Below are 19,979 nucleotides of genomic sequence, written 5' to 3'. Positions count from 1 at the left end.
TCCTTCAAGTATCTGCTTCAGGTACTGCTGTTCATAAATCATATCCCCTGACTCTATAAACATTATAGGAGTTATACCGGAAAAGGGTTCAAGTTCAAATAATAACTCACCAAATAAACTCATCATGAATTTAGCTGTGCATTTCTCAGAAATGAACAGAGGGAGGTAAATAGAAAACCACATCATACATTTATGCAGATCTAGGACAATTGAGTTTTGAATGCAAACAGTTACACATTGTTTCTGTTTGTGGTTTACAGCTCTGTCATCTATGGTAATTACTTATGCCAATTGTCTGTGTTTTGGGCTTCTGTCTGTTATAAAAGAAGAGTGCAGGAAAGATCCCACACAGCACTTCACTTCCTTGAGGCAGCATGGCGTTTCTACACTTCTTTGCAGGTCTCTGTGTAATTTCAGGTAATATATATTATCTTTAGTTGCTACCTAATGCAAGAATTTGGATATACATAATTCAGTGCTGAGTCAGTAGATGTTTGATGCAAAATTTCTTCACAGTGCTAAAAGCTTTTTTGAGGTAACATTATTTTTAATACTAGTGTCTGATATAAATGCAAAATGTAGATAGTCTGCAAGCTGAACAGTTTGGATTTACAGTGTAGTTCAGTAAATTCAAGCTTAGTCTTTTAAGTTCCTTAGGCAAATGATGAGGAAGATGGATGATAAACCAATGCATGTGAATTCACCACTTGTATCTGGCTTGAAGTACAGAAATATAAACACAAATAAATATATCTTGAAAATGTATGTTAATTAGCTGGCAACATTCTGGTGATCTGTGGCATGTGTGACAGGTTTTCCTTGTTGAAGAGATGCTTGGCAGCAGGACTCATTGGAAAATGAAATGTTCACTATAGTTGTTTGGTTCAGATAAACTACGTCTCTGTGGTGCATTTTCTGTAGTGATTGTGAGATAAAAAATATGTGTGTGTGTGTGTGTGTGTGTGTGTGTGTGTGTGTGTGTGTGTGTGTGCGTGTGTCTGCATATAAATTCGTGTGTGTGTGTGTGTGTGTGACAGAGCGTTAATGGAGATGGGTTGTGACAGAGACAGCAGCATTAGATGTCTGCATGGCTTACATTAGGCAGAATTGCCCCCCCCCAAAAAAAAAAACAACAAAAAAAAAACAGCAGAATGTGTATTGAAGGTGATATACTGATGTTTTACACTTTATAACCGTGTATGTGAATAGCTCATTAAAAAGGTAATAAAACATTATGTCCCTTCATTTTTACCATTCTGCTTCAGCACTTGTATGTTTTTGAATGAGTAATGTTTCATTGGAAAATTAAACCTCTCATTGACACAGAGTTTTGCTTTTCCATATCTTCAGATATCTGCTCCTTTCAGGCCTAAAATTCATTTGCAGATTTTCACTTTGAAGATGTCTACTTAATTTCTTTATAAGGCACAGAGTGCAAACTTTTAAGGCCTTAGGTTAAGAAAATATTATTTTCCCCTGGCTTGCATGCACTAGTGGTAAAACAAAAATGGCAATATATATTAATAAGTCATGGACTATTCTCTCAAGCATACTGTATCAAGACCTCAAACTCCTTACAGTACTGATTGCTTATAAAGAAATGATCCAGTGACTAATTATGATATATATTTCATATACAGGATAGGGTCTCTTTTGATTTGTGCCAATGATTTGGTTTCTGAATTACATACACCCAGTAGGTCTCCTAAGCATCCTGTTGCATTTCACAGTCTGCAGCCATTTGTCAGTTTCCTCTATACTCAGCTTTGTCTAAGTTCCCAGGTTATTCTCTACAAATTTCTCTTGTATAGTCCTAATCATTCTGCCAACATGGTGCTTTGTAACCAAACAAGTTTTTCCCCAGCCTTATTCGAGTGGTTAATTTTAGTTCTTATGTTTCCACTGTTACTTCTGATGATTATTTAAGACATTAAATAATATTCATGCAAAATAAGTTAATACCCACTCCAAGAGTGTACCCAGATGCAAAATGTTGGTATAAATCAGGTATGATTCTTGATAAATGTACTTATGGTGTGAAATGGTTATGGTCATTCATGAAAATTATTATTAATTATAGCAATAAATAAAAAATAATGATAGTTAAATTTGATATGCACAGAATCACACTGTTACCCCCTCTTCTTTCCTTTAAGCTGTTTTCTTTTTCCTTTTCATTTTCTTTTCTAAATCATTTTTTCAAATAAAAAAACAATATATTTTCAGTGTTATAAGCAATAAACCAACAAAATGGAAAGTGTGTGTTTGTATTTCAGTGTGTGTGTGTGTGTGTGTGTGTGTGTGTGTGTGTGTGTGTCTGTGTGCTCACATGTGTGACAGTATTTATGGGCTAAGGTTAGAGTAAGGGATATGGAAGATAATAGGTTAGTGTTGTGTGAGTGCTTGTGTACCTATCTTGTGTCTGAGTGCCTTCTTTGGTTGTAGTGTTATGGAGAAGGTTTTTCCTAAGGTAAGGTATAGTGCTGATGTTACAGGCAGAAGCAGGGTTATGAAGAGAGTCAGCAGCATGTATTAGTAGGTTATGTAGGGGGCAAAGCCTCTATCTTTGCCCTTGCCATTGTAGCATAGGCTGTAGTTGAAAAAGGTCTACAAGGACCAGGCCACTTAATCTATTAGCGACTCATTAAATAAACAAGTTTTAAGATAACTGAGAGACATAATTACTATGAGGAAAACATAAGACTGAAGGTCCTGGTGAGCATTCTTGGAAGCAGTGTGGACAACCTCGGCCTAATAATCCTCCTCACCTGCTAACTCTGGTTTCTCTAAAATACTCAGTATAAATATTAGCTATATTCTGCATTGATACACAATAATTTCTATTTATGTTTTTTATTCCCTATAACAAAACTATTACATTCTAATCTTGATTATTAAAATGATAAGTGGTTACTGGGTAAAGAATTATAGGGTTGAGCATTGGAAGCTCACAGACTAGTTACACTTCGGGGCATCAGAATCTTAGAAAACAGACAGGTACTTTCTCCAAGTTTTATGACACTGTAGTGAAAAGAATATATAATTTTGGTGGTTTGTGTGATTCAGTGTCTTTACCACTATAAAACATAACTGGTTGTTTCCTTTCACTTAGTCAAGCAATTGATTTTGTCCAGCTTGCTTACTGGTCAGTGTGTCAGTCACTGAGGATAAAAATAGGATCCATACGTCACAATTCATTCATCTCCTCTGACAAGGCCTTTTGGCTGATATGAATCACCACTTAAAATTTATACCACATATTGGATGTTGTTCCAACCATCCTACTTATGTAAACATTCTCAAATGGCTGTTTGTGTTATTTATTAGTTTTTTTGGGTGGATTGTTGCATTCCTTGAGTCACTGTTGGCCACCCAGTTGTTGTCATTTATTTACTTGTTTGTTTTTTTGTTTTGTCCCTTAAAACCTTTACAGATAACTTCAGCTTATGGATGGCTCAGAAACATTTACAATAATTCCATTGTTCACACAGCATTATGTCTTTTTAGTACAAGCTCGATTATTATCCACATAGGAATAAGTACACAGGAGCAGAGCACCTGATCATCGAACTGCTTATTAAAAGCCGTTGAATCTGAGCCATCTTACTTAATGTTGCTCTTGCTGAGTACTGCTGTTGATAACAAATCTGAATCACTACATAGTACTTTTTTACTGTTGGTTTGCTGATGTGGAGACTCTACAAATATGGAGAAAAGAAAACAGAAATATTTCATAGTGTCGATTTTCTTTCGTTGTTTCAGTGTGATTTCAGAAGTAGTACCAGAGGACATGGGGTCACATAGATAATGCATGTTTTTTGGCTGAGAAGTTTCAGTTGATGTGTGTTGACCAGAAGCATTACTGTTTTCTTGTGTGAGGTTATTTCTGAATATGCGATCACCTGTGCTTGCAGTGTGTGTGTGTTTTTTCAGTAACTGGGATGATGATGCATTGTTCCCTTTGTATTTGTACGATGAGGACATATCCAATAACCAAAATACATATCTGAAGGAAAATACTTTTAAGTTTTAAAGTTGGATTCAACATTTAATAGTAAATGGTGTGGTAATAGTAATATTAGACTGTTTATACTGCAATGTAGAATTTAGGTATATGTAAAGAATGTTTTTTTTTAAAGTACAGCTATAAGGCTGCACTAGTAAGAGAATACAATGCAAAAGTTTTAAATTTTAAATCTGATGTTGACAGGTATAACTCTCAGAAATGCAAACATTGTGCAATTACAGGGAACTAGATACTGTCTTAAATTTCTGTATCTTGGAGAATTCCCTTTTAGCATCTCAATGTTAGACAATATGAATAGTGAGGGTACAGTGCTATTGCCACCCACTTCAGTAGGTCCAAGTGGGCTGCTCCTTTACAAAACGTTCTTTTAATGTATAACAATAACTTTTGAAGTTTACTGTTAATTCTCCTGAATCACACTTACATTGTTTTAGTTTTGGGACTCACATTATCAAGTCTCAAGCTTACCATGGAAAACCTTGCTGTATGTGCAAAGGTCAATGTTTTGTGATATAAATAAATATTCAGTACATTATAAGTATCTTTATGCTTTCTAAACTGAAGTGAGGTTCAGAATTAATGAACAGTGATGCATAAACTACCACCATTCTTTAATTTCTATCATTAATGCCATGTAATATGGTTTAAGCAAACTTAAAATAAGTATCCAAATGCAGTCTGATTTTTCATTCAGTATAGCATAATGATGATATTTATAAAATGAACAAGGAAAACTGACCAATTGACTTGCTAGGTACCTGTGCATCAAATGTGCTCCAGTCACAGGAAAAAGTGAGTGGAGGCCACCTAGACTTCACATTCAAAGATACATTCTTCCTCATAGCCATTAAAACCTTACCGGCAGCCACTACTTCTCTTAACACTAATTCTAACCTAGAGAGAAAGAAGACACTGCAGTTAACTTCTGCATATTTTTTTTTCAAAGAATAATAAATAAAGAATAATAATGCAGGAAGTACTAAAAACAACAAAAACTGAAGTTCATAAATAAAACATGCTCTTTTTTAACATTAGTTTAAACAAATGACCATATCTCTACCAAAATTAACATTTTGATGTGTCAGCTGTGTGACACAGTAGGATCAATCTCTGACTGTGACCTGGATGACTCAATATCAATTAGCGGCTTAGGAAGATGGTAGAGATGAGGAGGGGAGGGTGAGTGACATAAGACTTGCACTGGCATGATCACTTGGGATGGAGGGTTGTGGTAGCTTTTCTCCTGTAATGACCTGGTTCTCCAATAGAGAGAACAGGCTCCAGGTGGGAGGTGTTACTCATCTTATGTGCAAGAAGACAATGAGGCTTGGGTGTTTGTATAAGTAGTTTATTATATACAAACACATCAGGATGAATAGCAGGAGCATTGAACTTAAACAAGCTGTCTAACTGACAACCCACATGCATGCTGTCTTTCTGGCTGCTCACTCAAAATGGCACAATTGCTTGCACATGTTCAGTATGTATATGCACGTGCCCACTGACTGGAATGCTTTTTTAAGGTGTGTCACACATTCTGATCTACAGGAGGGATGTGGGTGTGACTGTCCAAACCAGTATTGTAGCCATTGCAGACGCATGTCAGGGAGGGAGATGCCTCTGTATCAAGGGCACAGAAATTCACCCAGTAGTGGAACACAGCCTATGTTACTACCAGGATCTGTGATTAGGTAGCATATCAAAAATGCCCTAAAGGCTTTTAGGATGATTACTTCAAGGCTGGCTGTCACATCATAGGGAACAAATGGGCTAGGAACATCTCTCACCATGTGAGGGATGAAAGGGCCACTAAAATGCAGGACACTGATAGTCTGCTGGCAACTGGGCAGTACATATATGAAATTAATTTTTCTTCTCTTAAATATATCTGGATAAACCTAAATCAGGGTGTGCACACTACTGGACCCCCTTCCCCATCAGTTAGTGGCCTATGTAATTCTCATTAAACACCTCTTCAAATTCACAGATTACCATGCTTCTTTGGCTTCTATTCTAAAGCAGGCATGTCTTTTTCTTTTTGGTAACAATCTGGCTAATCACCATTACAAATTGATAGTAACAGTTTGTACAAAGAGACATTATTTTTGACTGACCTGGATAGCAGAGGCAACTGATTGTTTCTATCATTCTGTATAGTTGCTTTGTGGCTCAATCCACTCCGTTCACCCTCACTGCACTCTAGCTCACTCTGCTCCCCTAACCTACTCCCATTTCCCACCCACCCCCACTATACCTAAACTTATAGGTAAGGATAATTACATCCTTTTTTCCATCATACAGTTACATCACCCAAACCCTTCTCACTATAGAATGAAACTCATCTACTCTCATATTCTCTATAATACCAATTACTCTACATCTCTACTATAATCTTTCACTTTAAATTCAACTCACACCTACCATCTCAAAACTTTCTCACCAGCAATCCTGCTCTTGTTATACATAACATGCTTCTCATACACACTTCTGCTTAGCCTACTTACCTCAACCTACCTAATTACCTCCACCCATAATCTTCAAATCACTTATATTTATGCCCTACAAAACCAACAAGCCCTCCAACAAGCAACATCCCCACAGACAGTATATAGGTTCATAGGTTTATACTAGGCTATCTGCCCTAAGGCATTTATAAGCCTAGCCCAAATTTTTGTGGCTTACGCCACCCCTTATATGAAAAAATACTGTGCCCATTAGTTTGTTGTGCCTCTGTCCAGCAGTGACACAGAGATGATTCCCGGGATAAACCTACGATCTCCCATCTACAGGTCAAGATTTCTCTTGAACAGAGCCAGCGAGGTGCTCTGCCTCACATGGATCGGGATTTTATTCTACAGCATAGGGAGTCTCTGAGTGATAAATCTATCCCTCCAGCATGTCCTATTTATATCCGTGCTAAGGTTTAAGTCGCTTGCTCTAGTGGTTTTGGTGGATTTGGATTTTTTGAGGTGGAGCATGTCCATTAATTCCGGGTTGGACATGGCCTTGTATGTCAGGCACATGTCACCTCTGAGCAGACGGTATGCAACTGAATAGAGCTGGAGTTTCTTCAATCTGGCAGCATATGGCAGATTTTGGAGTCCCTTTATCCTTTTGGTGAGGAACGTTTGGGGTCTCTCCAATTGCTGCAGATGTCGGGTGAGATACATCCCGAATGGGACATTGTACTCGATCATTGGTCTAAGTGAAGAGTACAGGGGAACAATGACCTCACTAGATCTGGATGTGAATCCCTTCATGATCAGGTGGGCAATGTAGAAGGTCTTTCTAACCACTTTAGCAATGTGAGTGTCAAAAGAAAGGCCACTATCAACCTGGGTCCCCAGGTCCCTGATAACCTCTTCTGTGCTTAGTGGATTGCCACCTATATGGTAGCTTGGGGTTACCTTGTTTTTCCCGAAGGGTATGACTATACATTTTTTGGCGTTTAACTTCAGGCCATGGCTCTGGCACCAGCTATCTGTTTCTGTGAGTCCCTTCTGAAGGATATCCGTGTCCGATGCACTTTCCACTATGGCGCCCAGTTTGCAGTCATCTGCAAACCTTGCCAGCCAAAGTCCTCCCATGTTGGTCTGTACTTCTGAGAAGTAGATGCCGAACAATAGGGGGCCAAGGACCGAGCCCTGTGGGACACCACTTGTGACCGGCATGGAGTCTGACATAGCGCCAGCAACTCTAACCCTGTGGGTTCTGTCCTTAAGCCAGTTTGCAACCCATCTTGTGACATATGGGTTTACATTTAAGCTGGTAAGTTTTTCTACAATACCCGAGTGGGGTATTGTACTCGAAGGCCTTTGCAAGGTCAAGGTAGGCTGTATGGACTGCCTTTCCCTCATCAATGGCCTTGGTGACTGTTTCGAAAAAGTCGACCAAGTTCAAAAGGCATGATCTGCCCTTGATGAAGCCGAACTGGGTCGGGTCCAATGTCTGCAAGTCCCCTATATCTTTGTTTATGAGCTCCATTATGATCCTTTCCATAGCTTTGCAGACTAGACTTGTTAAGCTTATGGGGCGGTAATTACCAGGGTCTGTAGAGGCACTGCCTTTGTAGAGTGGGACCACAGTTGCCGTACGCCACTCCTTGGGCACATATCCTGTGGTAAGGCTGAGATTAAACAGCTGCCTTATGTGCGGGTTTAATTCCTCATTTAGCTTGTGTAGCACACAGCCGAGGACACCATCCGGTCCCATTGATGCTGTGTTTTTAGCTTTAGAGAGAGCAGCTTTCACCTGCGCATTTGAGATGTCTGGGAGGCTACACTCTGCTGGGATAGTTATCTCTCCTTTAGGGGAGAGGGGTGAAGTTTGCACTGAACCTGTCTGCCAGTATGTTGGCAATGTCTGTGGGTTCAGTGATTTTTGTATCATTTTGGACTAATTCTGAGCATATCTGGGAGTTTCCACCCAGGTTCCTAACATAGCTGAAAAAGGCCTTATGATTGTCCTTTGAATCCATGGCAATTTTTCTCTCAAAATTGGCCTTAGTTGATTTTATGAGTGCTCGTATTTTTTTACTAATAATGATCAGGGGTGACTTCCCTTTTATGGATTTTGTTCTATCATGTAATAGCTTTCTCCTCTTATTCTAAAGTTTGTTAATGGCTGGGGTCCACCAGACTGGACGTTTGCCCTTTGTGGAAAGAGTCTTGGTTTTATTTGGGATTGCCTGATCCATGCAGTCCTGGAGGTGTTCATAGAAGGCATTTGTAAGGGCTTCCGCAGCTTTGGTTGTGGTTTCCACTGGCTCAGGGGCCTTGAAGGATACCACACCAGTCTTGAGTAGTGTGAAGTTTGCTTTAGAGAAGTTCTTCACTGTGGTCTTTTGTTTGGGGTGGGGGCGGATGTGGATTTCCAGTGAGATTAGTTTATGATCAGATCTCACCAATGAGGGATATACTTCGTGTGGAGCATTTTGTCCCCATGTTTGTGATAATGAGATCTAGTATATTTTCTCCTCTCGTGGGAACAGTGACTAGCTGTTCCATGGCATTTGAATTTATGAACTCCAGGAACCGTTGGGCTAGAAAGTTAGGGCTTGAGTAATGTTCCCAGTCTATATTCGGGTAGTTGAAGTCACCCAATATGATGGTGTTTGGAGATACATTTATACCCTCCAGTGTCTTCAGGAAGGCTGTGTGGGGTTCCTGAGTTTGAGAGGGTGGCCTGTAGCATGCTACAATTTGTAGAGCAGTTTTGCCTATGGTTAGTTGCACCTGGATGGTTTCAAGCTTTGCGTTGCCACCAACCTGGAGGTGTGGGTATCCTTTATGAATATGGATACACCCTCCTTTTGTGGTGTGGTCCGGGATTTGGGGTCGGAACGCATGATATGAGGTAAAACCTAATAGTGCCGGGGTGCTCTCAGGAGCCTTGAACCAGGTTTCAGTTACAGCACAGACATCAATGTTCTCCATGCTGAGAAGGGCCTCAAGTGCGTGCATTTTGAGATTTAGACTTCTGGCATTGAGCAGCATTACCCTCAGTTTCTTTCCATTTTTGTTTTCTAGGGTGGTAGGTTTAGAATTTGAGCCTTGCCTAAAAAAGGCACTATGGGGGTGGCAAGAGCCTTAGCCAATATCCGGAATCCCAGGGGTGACAGGTGCAAGCCGTCCCTTGCGAAGCAGCGTGGCTTGTCAAGTATGTCATCCCAGGCAGACAGACACTGGATCCCCTTTGAATGACACCAGACATTAAGCCAATTGTTAAAGCTGATCATCTTGTCTCTATATTGTGGCATGTCAGGGTCAGGGTCATACCTGCCTGAGCTACATAATCAGAGAGCTCCTCTATGTCTCTTTTCATGTAGTCCAGGGAGGTACGTCTCAGGTCGTTCACACCAGCATGGACAATGACTGTGTCATATTTGTACTTGCCATGGAGTGACCAGAGTGCTTGTGTTATGTGGCGGATTCTAGCGCCCGATAGGCAGCTTACTGTGACCCTCTCCTTGTTCAGCCTGGTGAGTGGGACGTCAGTGTGTCTGACTATGGAGTCACCTATGACAAGTATGTTTGGTGTTGTATTTGGCCTTAAGGGCTGTGACTGCTTTGCACACTGCTTTTGTGGTTTATGTGTTGCTTGTGGGGTGTCTTGAGGTAGCAGTTGTTTGGGTGTCTGCTTTGGAGGCCTCTGCTGTTTAGGTAAATTTTTACTCAGAGCCTCCGAGTATGTCTTTGTGTGTTTATGTGTTTGATTCAGTGGTGTGGTAGCATTATGTGAGGCTGGTTTTGTGGTGTGTGTAGTTGCCTTCTCCTCCTGTCTGGTCTTGCCAGTCCTGAGTTGAGAGAGCTCAGCCTCCAGTTTGGCTAAATAGCTGCATCTCTCGCAAGTATTTGTGTTATGTGGGAGGAGGAGAGGGTTGTCTGTGTACATGAGGCAGTTATAACATTGCCTCAAGATTCCCAGATTCACCAGCTGGACCGGAGAGGAGATTGACAACTGACCTTTGGACATGCTAGAATAATATTGGGAATTCCTTAATAATTGAAAACACGGGCCAGTGGGGAGTGAGGGTGTAGTGCTTTAAATTTTTAGTGCTGACTTATATAATTGCTATAGTGAGCAAGTGCCAGGTAACTTGAGTGCAATGTGTTACAAGTAACTAAATGCAAAAACGACAAACAGTAACTTTCTTTCAAGTGAAACAAGGAACTAGTACAGTAAGCAATGCAGATATCACTAGTGATCCACAGAAGTGCTGAGAAGCCGTGTATTAGGTGGAATTAGCTTCCAGGGAAATAACAAGCAAACAAACAACAAGCATATAAACAAAGCTAGATTCAGCAGGCCTGGATCTAGTCTATGCTAGAGCAAACAAGGTGTACCAATTTCAGTAAGATACAGTTCAAATATTCAGGCACTATAAACCTTTAACCAGAAATTCCCAGCTCAGAAGGGCAGCGTCCAGCCTCTTCTCCCACAAGAGTGCAGACCACGAAACTTCTTAATGTAAAATAACTGGCCTGAAGCCCAAGTGCCTAAACCAGAACTAATACCCTTGGACACTGGGCTCTCAATCAGCAGTTCCCAACTTAGAAGGATGAAAGCTACCTGTCCTGCCACCACAGTGCTTGCCACAAACCTTCCTAATGTAAAACAACTGGTCTGAAGCCCAAGTGCTTAATCCAAAAGACTTAGAATGATAGCTACACTTTAATCAAGTTACAACCAAGCAGTAATAAATACAATTGAATACTTTAGAGAATGTCTGGATTAGTGCTCAAGTTACACAAACAAAGCTAGATCCAGCAGGCCCGAATCCAGTCTATGCCACAGCAAACAAGGCGCACCAACTTCGGTAAGAAGCAGTTCAGAAATGCATGCACTATAAGCCTTTAACCAGAAATTCCCAGCTCAGAAGGGCAGAGTCCAGCCTCTCCTCCCACAAGAGTGCAGACCACGAACCCTCTTAATGTAAAATAACTGGCCTGAAAGCCCAAGTGCATAAACCAGAATTAATACACTTTTAGAATAACAGACACTGAGCCCTCAATCAGCAGTTCCCAACCTAGAAGGATGTAAGCTACCTGTTCTGCCACAACAGTGCAGACCACAAACCCTCTCAGTGCAAAACAACTGGTCCGAAGCCCAAGTGTTTAAACCAAAAGGCTTAGAATGAGTTACACCAAGCAGTAATAAATACAATTGAGTATTTTTAAGATGATGCAAAAGTAAAATGAAGTAGGTAGAAACACAAGTACAGTAAAAGCAGAAAAAAATATTTATTTATTTTTTTTATTTATTTATTTTTTAATCTGAACAAGTGCTGAGATCAAAGAAACAGATTTGAGTGCTGAAACTAGAAAACTGGCTAGTTATAAGAAAAAAAAACAAGCTAGAAGGCTTCCCTCAAACACCGAAGGGCTTGGGGGCTCAGAAGCCTACAAATAGTCTATACCACTTAACAGGAAAGGCAGGAAATAAGCTTAATTTTTTTTTGTCTGTTTCCCAGATGCTCTCTTTGTACACAGTAAGAGTGCCTGAAATCAGAATATGATCTCACTGCACTCAGTTGAGTGAGCAAATGAGATGGGCCCAGAGGCAGGCTGAGGGGCGGGCAGTTTCAAGGCCACTAAGATTAACACCAAAACAAAAATAAGGAGGGTGGGTGGGAATAACTGAAGAGCAGAATAGCTGCAACTTGAGTTCAATATTCCTTCAACACAGTTTAAATCAAATTAAATACTGCATTTTTTTTTAAAAAGTGCAGATAAAGGTACTTAAATTCTCTTATACGTCCAGTTGAATATAACCAAGTTCTTAGCTGGCCAAAGCTGAGGTTTTTAAGCAATAAAAATTTCACAATGCACCACTTAAAAAGGCAAGGACAGGAAATCAAAGAATGTGGCTACCCCCACACCTGTAATTACTAGCAAATAACACACTAGCTTCAGTTCAAGTTACTAAAGAGCAGAATAACTGCAACTTGAGTTCAATATTCCTTCATACAATAATTCCTACACAGAACTCTTTACACTTAAATGCTTAAATGCACTCACAATGAGACAGATCCACATCTACAATTCAAATAGGCCAAACTGCTACTCAAACTCTCTCACCTATTTCTACTAAATTTATCACTACTTAGTCTAAGCAGAGACATACACCAAAATCCAGGCCCAGAACTCCAGCAACACACACCCCACCAACAAAATAATTCTGTCCTTCAAAACTTCCAAAATCATTCACATGACACCTTGGATCTCCTAATCATTAACATGAATTTAATAAGTATTCTTAACAAAGTAGATGTGTTTTATGCTACCCTCTCGCTATACTCCCCATACACAGAAGTGCTAACCAAAACCTGGCTAAAAAAATCATATTAAAGACAGGGAATTCATGACTCAAGGATATAATATCCACAGACTTGACAGGCCCCACAAATGTGATGGAGGCATAGCCATTATCTGTAAGGACATACTTATCCTAGAACACTTAGACAGCAACCCTCCTGATCCTTCCAACTCTGAAATACTAGTATCATGCCTCCACCTAAAGACTAAAAAGAGAATTATCATTATAGCAGTCTATATCCCCCCAGAAACATTACCCCCATAATTGAAAACCTTATTTGATGGGCTGCTTCTACATATAACCAGGAAACAATTATCTTAAGTGATGTCTACCTAGAATGGTCCACCTGTACCTCTGACAACCCAATCCAACTTTATCAACCTCTTTGGTTTCTCTCAGATAATCTGCTCACCTACCAGAATTGACAAGCACAGTAATAAACATTCCATACTAGATTGGATACTCAGTAACAGGCCATCCCTATGTTTTTACTTTGGCTGCCTCCCAGACTCTCTTAGTGACCATATGCCCACCTATCTTCTCAGAAAGAAAATATGTCCTACCAAAAACATTATATATACGTATATCTGCAGCAAAATAAGCTTCTCCATCCAAACCTTCAACTCTCTCTTAAAACAGTGAGACTGGGACCCTCTAAAACATCTACAGTTTGACAATGCAGTCCAATATTTCAAAAAACAAATTCCTCAATATTCTTAATTCCCTGGCCCCACTTAGAAAAATGAGCATCAAAGCAAAACCAAATCTGTGGCTAACAATAGATACTAAAAATATCATGAAACAGAGAAATAGAGCCTGGTCACACTATCAATCAACCAAAAGCCAACTTCCCTCAAAAATTATCGCTAATTAAGAAATTTTGCCAAAAAAACAGATCTGAAATGACAAAAAGTCTTACTACACATTAGTCCAGCAAAAGCATCAAAATACTCCCCAGAAATTCTGGGCCACCGTAAAACAACTCTTAAACCCAAGACAATCCACCAATCCCACCCCAACCTCCTTAATACTACTGAGAACACAGCAACCCAATTTAACTCTTACTTCATAAACTCTATACTGTCCCTAGTAAAAAAACAAAACAACACTCCACTAATTATTACCAATACTTCTGCCACACATCCCAACTCATTTTCAATTAGACTTATTCAGACCGGCTTCATAAAAAAACTCCTACTACAACTAAAACCCACAACACTTGCCACTGATCTATTTCCCAATACATTTCTTAAAATAGCAGCAGACTCCATCTCATAGCCACTCTCCCTACTCATCAACTGTTCTATCTTTGAACAATATGTCCCTAAACTTTGGAAAATCTCTCATATCATCCCCTTGCATAAAGGAGACACATCCACAGAATTATCAAACTACAGGTCAATTGCCAAACTGCCACCTAGCTAAAATTCCAGAAAAATGCATACATTCACAACTCCTGTCCTATCTAGTATACGGTAACCTTCTCTCCAACTCTTAGCATGGTTTTAAACCAAAACACAGTATCACAACCACTCCTTTAAGCTTTACAGACACTGTCAACCAGCGGAAGAACAATGGTAAATTCATATCATCCATTTTCCTCCACATGGTATCCCATCAAAAACTACTCAACGAACTAGCCATCATAAATCTCTCCCAATCAGACATCTCATGGTTTCACAGCTACTTGTCTGAACACCAGCAAGCAGTCAAGTGCAAAATGAGATCTCTGCCATGCTGCCTGTCTCAGTAGGTGTCCCACAAGGCTCAATTCTTGGGCCACTATTTTTTACTATCTTCACCAATAAATTCAGCACTGCATCCCATCTAGCAAAAATTGTTCAATGCACAGATGATTCCTCACTCATCTGCACAGCTCCCTCATTCCCTGAACTCCTGGAAAGAAGCCAAAAAGCCTTCAGAGACATAGAACAGTATCTTACTGACAACCAACTCATACTTAAAAACAAGACAAAACTTATGCTATTCTCAAATAAAAGAACATCTGACCCCCCATTCCTTTTTATCATCCTCTTCTTTAACAATACCAGAATTGAACCTGTTGAAAATACCAAGCTACTAGGAGTCAACAACTGACAGCTCACTAAAATATGACAAACACATTGCCCCAGCCATTAAAAAGGTTCACGTCAAACTTGGCTCACTGTACAGAGCCAAACCATTCCTCACTCATACCTGCAGACAGTCTATAGCCAGAACACATCTGCTATCCACTCTATTGTATGCTTCTCCTATTTTCACAAACCTTAGATAATCTGACCTAAGCAGACTAGAGGCCTGCTACAATAAAAGAGCTAGATTTGCTACTAACCTCCATAACAGATCACACCACTGCTCAGCTCTCCACCAACTAAAATGGATCGAATTACCAAATTTTCTATGTTTCAATCAACTTACAATTGCCCACACCATTATACACCAACAAGACAACTGCCCTGGCATTACAAAATAGTTCAGCCTTACTCAGCCAGTCGTACCCTACAGTCATCCAACAAGCTTTTACTAAAAGTCATTAAAGTCAGCAATAGTTTCAGAGATTCCCTGTTCTCTAGGCAAATAGCAGAAACCTGGAACTCCCTACCCCAGCATATATTCAACACTGCTAACTCTTCTAAATTCAAACTACTCCTCAAGGAACACCTAACCAATAAGTGACTGTGCTCCTGCACTATCCCAGGATGACCTGGCCTTGCTCTGAATAGCAGCACCCCAACTTGTTACTCAGGTACTTCTTGCGCCGACCCATACCCCCCAACCCAACTACTATCTTTGCAACCTTTCTCTTATACATGATGCAGCTAGTTATCCAGTGCAGTTGCTGACTGTTGTCTCCCATGCTGCTCAACTCACCATGCTGTATCTCTGTTTACTCTAACTATAGCCAATATGGTACTTGTCTATTTGATCTCTTTCTATATTTTTTCATTTGAATTTTGTATAAAAATGAAACAGAATAAGCTATACTGTAATCTTCATGTTATGTATATACAATTTCTACTTGTGATCTTATAAAATGTAATGGAGCTTTTCTCCCCAGGCCAGTGCTGAAAATGGGCCTCTGGCCCAGTCAGACATTCCAGGTAAAATGTAAAATAAAATAGATTAGAATTAAAAAAAAAACATATACATACATATATATATATATATATATATACACACACACACACACACACACACACACACACACACACACACACACACACACACATACACGCACACACAAACCGCACACTTATAAATAACTTTTTGATGTCACAACCACCACCAGGACTATGACATTGGATTAGTGCAACTTTATTCCAAATGGGATTTATGAAAACAGCTAAGATATACTATTTGCAAATGAAAATGATTAATGGTAGAAAACTATTTGGCACAAGAGTCTCTAAAATTATTATCCAGAAAATTTTCATACAAAAATTACATGTAGTTAAAAAAAAATCAACAACCAGCCAGATAAAATGGGCAATATACTTTCATTAAACAGTATTTTCAAAAAATACACAGAATTCAAGCAAAACCTAAAATTTTGAGTTCACATTTTCAGCATATCATCAGTAAATCACCCCACCTCAATTATAACACTAAATTTATCTAAGTTGTATCCAAAATATGATTTACAAAAACAAATCAGAGTCAACACTTGCAGATGTAGTTCTGCAATGGCACATAACAGTTTGACATGAGTCTCTAAATGACTTCTCTGAAAAAAATCATACAAAAATTTCACATGATTTCTACATTCTAACCTTAGAAATCAACAAAGTGGTTACAGTGTCTGTAGGAACTAGTTTGCAATGATGCATAAACTAAGAGCCATAACATTCATACTGAAAAAGAAATACAAAAAATAGAGATGCTCACGTCATTTGGGTGTGTGCATGGCACAGGTATTACTCACCTTTTGGGCTAGTAACTCACAAACCCTACATGTGTGGTGATATCTATATCATAAGTACCCATTCATGGCTTTTTGCATGCATATATTAAACAATCTAGAAATGTATATGCAATGCATTTTGAAAAAATCCAGTTGTGGTTAAGAATGTGTAACTGAAGATACAGTGACAATGGTCAGACAATGATAATGACACATACATGTTTATTAGGAGAACCACAACTTAGTTCTTGTCATCTGTGAAATATCTAGATATGTCAGTAGTTAAACAACTTAATCCACTCAGGTTGCAGTGCTACTTGAATGGTGATTAATTTCAGGCAGCCTGTGAACTGGAACATCTTAAGAGTATTTAGAAAATGAGGAAGATGAAAAGAGACTCCTTAACGACTCAGGCTGAATTCCCAGTCTGGATTCTTGCCAAATGAAAATAAAAAAAAGAAAATGCCCCCAAAACACACATACACACACCTGAATGCTAGAAATGTCAAGGAATGCAGTTTTTAGGATATACTGCCTTGTTCTTGCCAAATAAAAATAAAAAAAAAGAAAATGCCCCCAAAACACACATATACACACACCTGAATGCTAGAAATGTCAAGGAATGCAGTTTTTAGGATATACTGCCTTGTTTTTTTTTTCCATATGTGTTGTCATGATAATGGAGTAACAGTAGTGTCATACTATCACCAAGGTTTTCTTGCTGAGCTTTGTGACCATTCTGAACAAATGACATATCGTCTAACACATTCCGGCTGCCCTCGCTCCTTAACATTGGGGTGTACAGAGCATTACCGCTGAAAAAACTCACTGATGTATATACTGAATCGACTTTTTAGGGGTAAGAGTTATAGAACTTGTAACCCTTGTTTGCCTTATCAAGTATATTCACTAAAATTAATGACTACTGGGAAATGGAAGAATTCACAATTTTTTTTATCTCATTGCTTAAGTACCAACAATGCAGAATAACAAATTGACTAGCTAATAAAACAAAGCAAGAAAAGTGAGGCCCTGTGAGTGCTACAGATGGAAGTCAATATAATAATTTAACAATTTCAAGGCTGCGCTTGAAAGAAATGCATAACAAAAAAATGGTTCTCATAAAATATGTTTATTTTATCTCTTGAGCTGTGACCAGCAAAGTTTTGACTGAAAAGGGATGCGCAGGTGGACCTGAAGTCTGGTGTAAAGATGTTGCCACTGCAACCTCGTGCGGAAAACTTTCATACTGTTCTAACTTCATGTGGGATGATGACTCTGAATGGGTAAGTTTGTGCAGTTCTCTGAAAGATCATTCTAGTTGTCTCTGAGAAATGAAACTGTTTATTTATTAAGCAGAATAAAATTCACTTCCTTATTGAACCACTCACTCTAACTCACAGGCTCTTAGTTCAGCAAACTGACTGACTGACTGACTTACTCATTCACTCACCCACTCACTCACTGACTCACTGACACATTCAGTCATTCACTCACTCATGTACTGACTGAATCATTCACTCACTCACTCACTCACTCATTAACTGACTCACCCACTCACTCAATCACTCTGACACTTTTTCACTCCCATTCACACACACTCTGTTCACTGATTCTCACCTATATTTGATCGGAACTGTTCACCTTTGCTCAGAATAAGCAGTGTTTTCAGAAGATGAGGCATGTGTCTGGTAACGAGTACTTGCCATGAAAAAAAGAAGACAAGGGTCCATATGATCAGTGAACAATCTACTCACAGGAGTTCATAGTACATAACTGTCAACATGGAAATGAGTCCAGTTGTCCTGGCTTGATTATAACCACCTATTTAAACCTTGATGTCTATTACATTGTTACCTTTCAGTGTTAAACCTTGATGACTATTACATTGTTACCTGTCAGTGTTAAACCTTGATGTCTATTACATTGTTACCTGTCAGTATTAAAGCTTGATGACTATTACATTGTTACCTGTCAGTGTTAAACCTTGATGACTATTACATTGTTACCTGTCAGTGTTAAACCTTGATGTCTATTACATTGTTACCTGTCAGTGTTAAACCTTGATGTCTATTACATTACCTGTCAGCGTTAAACCTTGATGTCTATTACATTGTTACCTGTCAGTGTTAAACCTTGATGTCTAATACATTGTTACCTGTCAGTGTTAAAGCTTGATGTCTAGTACATTGTTACCTGTCAGTGTTAAACCTTGATGTCTATTACATTGTTACCTTTCAGTGTTAAACCTTGATGACTATTACATTGTTACCTGTCAGTGTTAAACCTTGATGTCTATTACATTGTTACCTGTCAGTGTTAAACCTTGATGTCTAGTACATTGTTACCTGTCAGTGTTAAAGCTTGATGTCTATTACATTGTTACCTGTCAGTGTTAAAGCTTGATGTCTATTACATTGTTACCTGTCAGTGTTAAAGCTTGATGCCTATTACATTGTTACCTGTCAGTGTTAAAGATTGATGTCTATTACATTGTTACCTGTCAGTGTTAAACCTCGATGTCTATTACATTGTTACCTGTCAGTGTTAAACCTCGATGTCCATTACATTGTTACCTGTCAGTGTTAAACCTTGATGTCTATTACATTGTTACCTGTCAGTGTTAAACCTTGATGTCTATTACATTGTTACCTGTCAGTGTTAAACCTTGATGTCTATTACATTGTTACCTGTCAGTGTTAAACCTTGATGTCTATTACATTGTTACCTGTCATTGTTAAACCTTGATGTCTATTACATTGTTACCTGTCGGTGTTAAAGCTTGATGACTATTACATTGTTACCTGTCAGTGTTAAAGATTGATGTCTATTACATTGTTACCTGTCAGTGTTAAACCTCGATGTCTATTACATTGTTACCTGTCAGTGTTAAACCTCGATGTCCATTACATTGTTACCTGTCAGTGTTAAACCTTGATGTCTATTACATTGTTACCTGTCAGTGTTAAACCTTGATGTCTATTACATTGTTACCTGTCAGTGTTAAACCTTGATGTCTATTACATTGTTACCTGTCAGTGTTAAACCTTGATGTCTATTACATTGTTACCTGTCATTGTTAAACCTTGATGTCTATTACATTGTTACCTGTCGGTGTTAAAGCTTGATGACTATTACATTGTTACCTGTCAGTGTTAAAGCTTGATGACTATTACATTGTTACCTGTCAGTGTTAAACCTTGATGTCTATTACATTGTTACCTGTCAGTGTTA

At 39.0% G+C, this 19,979-nt stretch overlaps 1 protein-coding gene across 1 annotated transcript in view; it reads left to right on the top strand.

Annotated features, from left to right (window-relative positions):
* Positions 1-287: 287 nt before the first annotated feature.
* The window catches only part of LOC122812036 (prosaposin-like), a 50,142-nt gene continuing 30,450 nt past the window's right edge, over positions 288-19,979 (top strand). Inside the window, exons 1-2 of the mRNA XM_044084282.1 lie at positions 288-417; positions 17,895-18,031. Coding sequence (XP_043940217.1) covers positions 375-417; positions 17,895-18,031 — 180 coding nt within the window. The 5' untranslated portion in view covers positions 288-374. The remainder of the gene's footprint in view (positions 418-17,894; positions 18,032-19,979) is intronic.

The sequence above is a fragment of the Protopterus annectens genome, chromosome 9.part0, assembly GCF_019279795.1.
Source record: "Protopterus annectens isolate FY-2018-M chromosome 9.part0, PAN1.0, whole genome shotgun sequence".
In the NCBI taxonomy this organism is placed as follows: domain Eukaryota; kingdom Metazoa; phylum Chordata; order Ceratodontiformes; family Protopteridae; genus Protopterus; species Protopterus annectens.
This window is presented reverse-complemented; position numbering and strand designations above follow the sequence as displayed.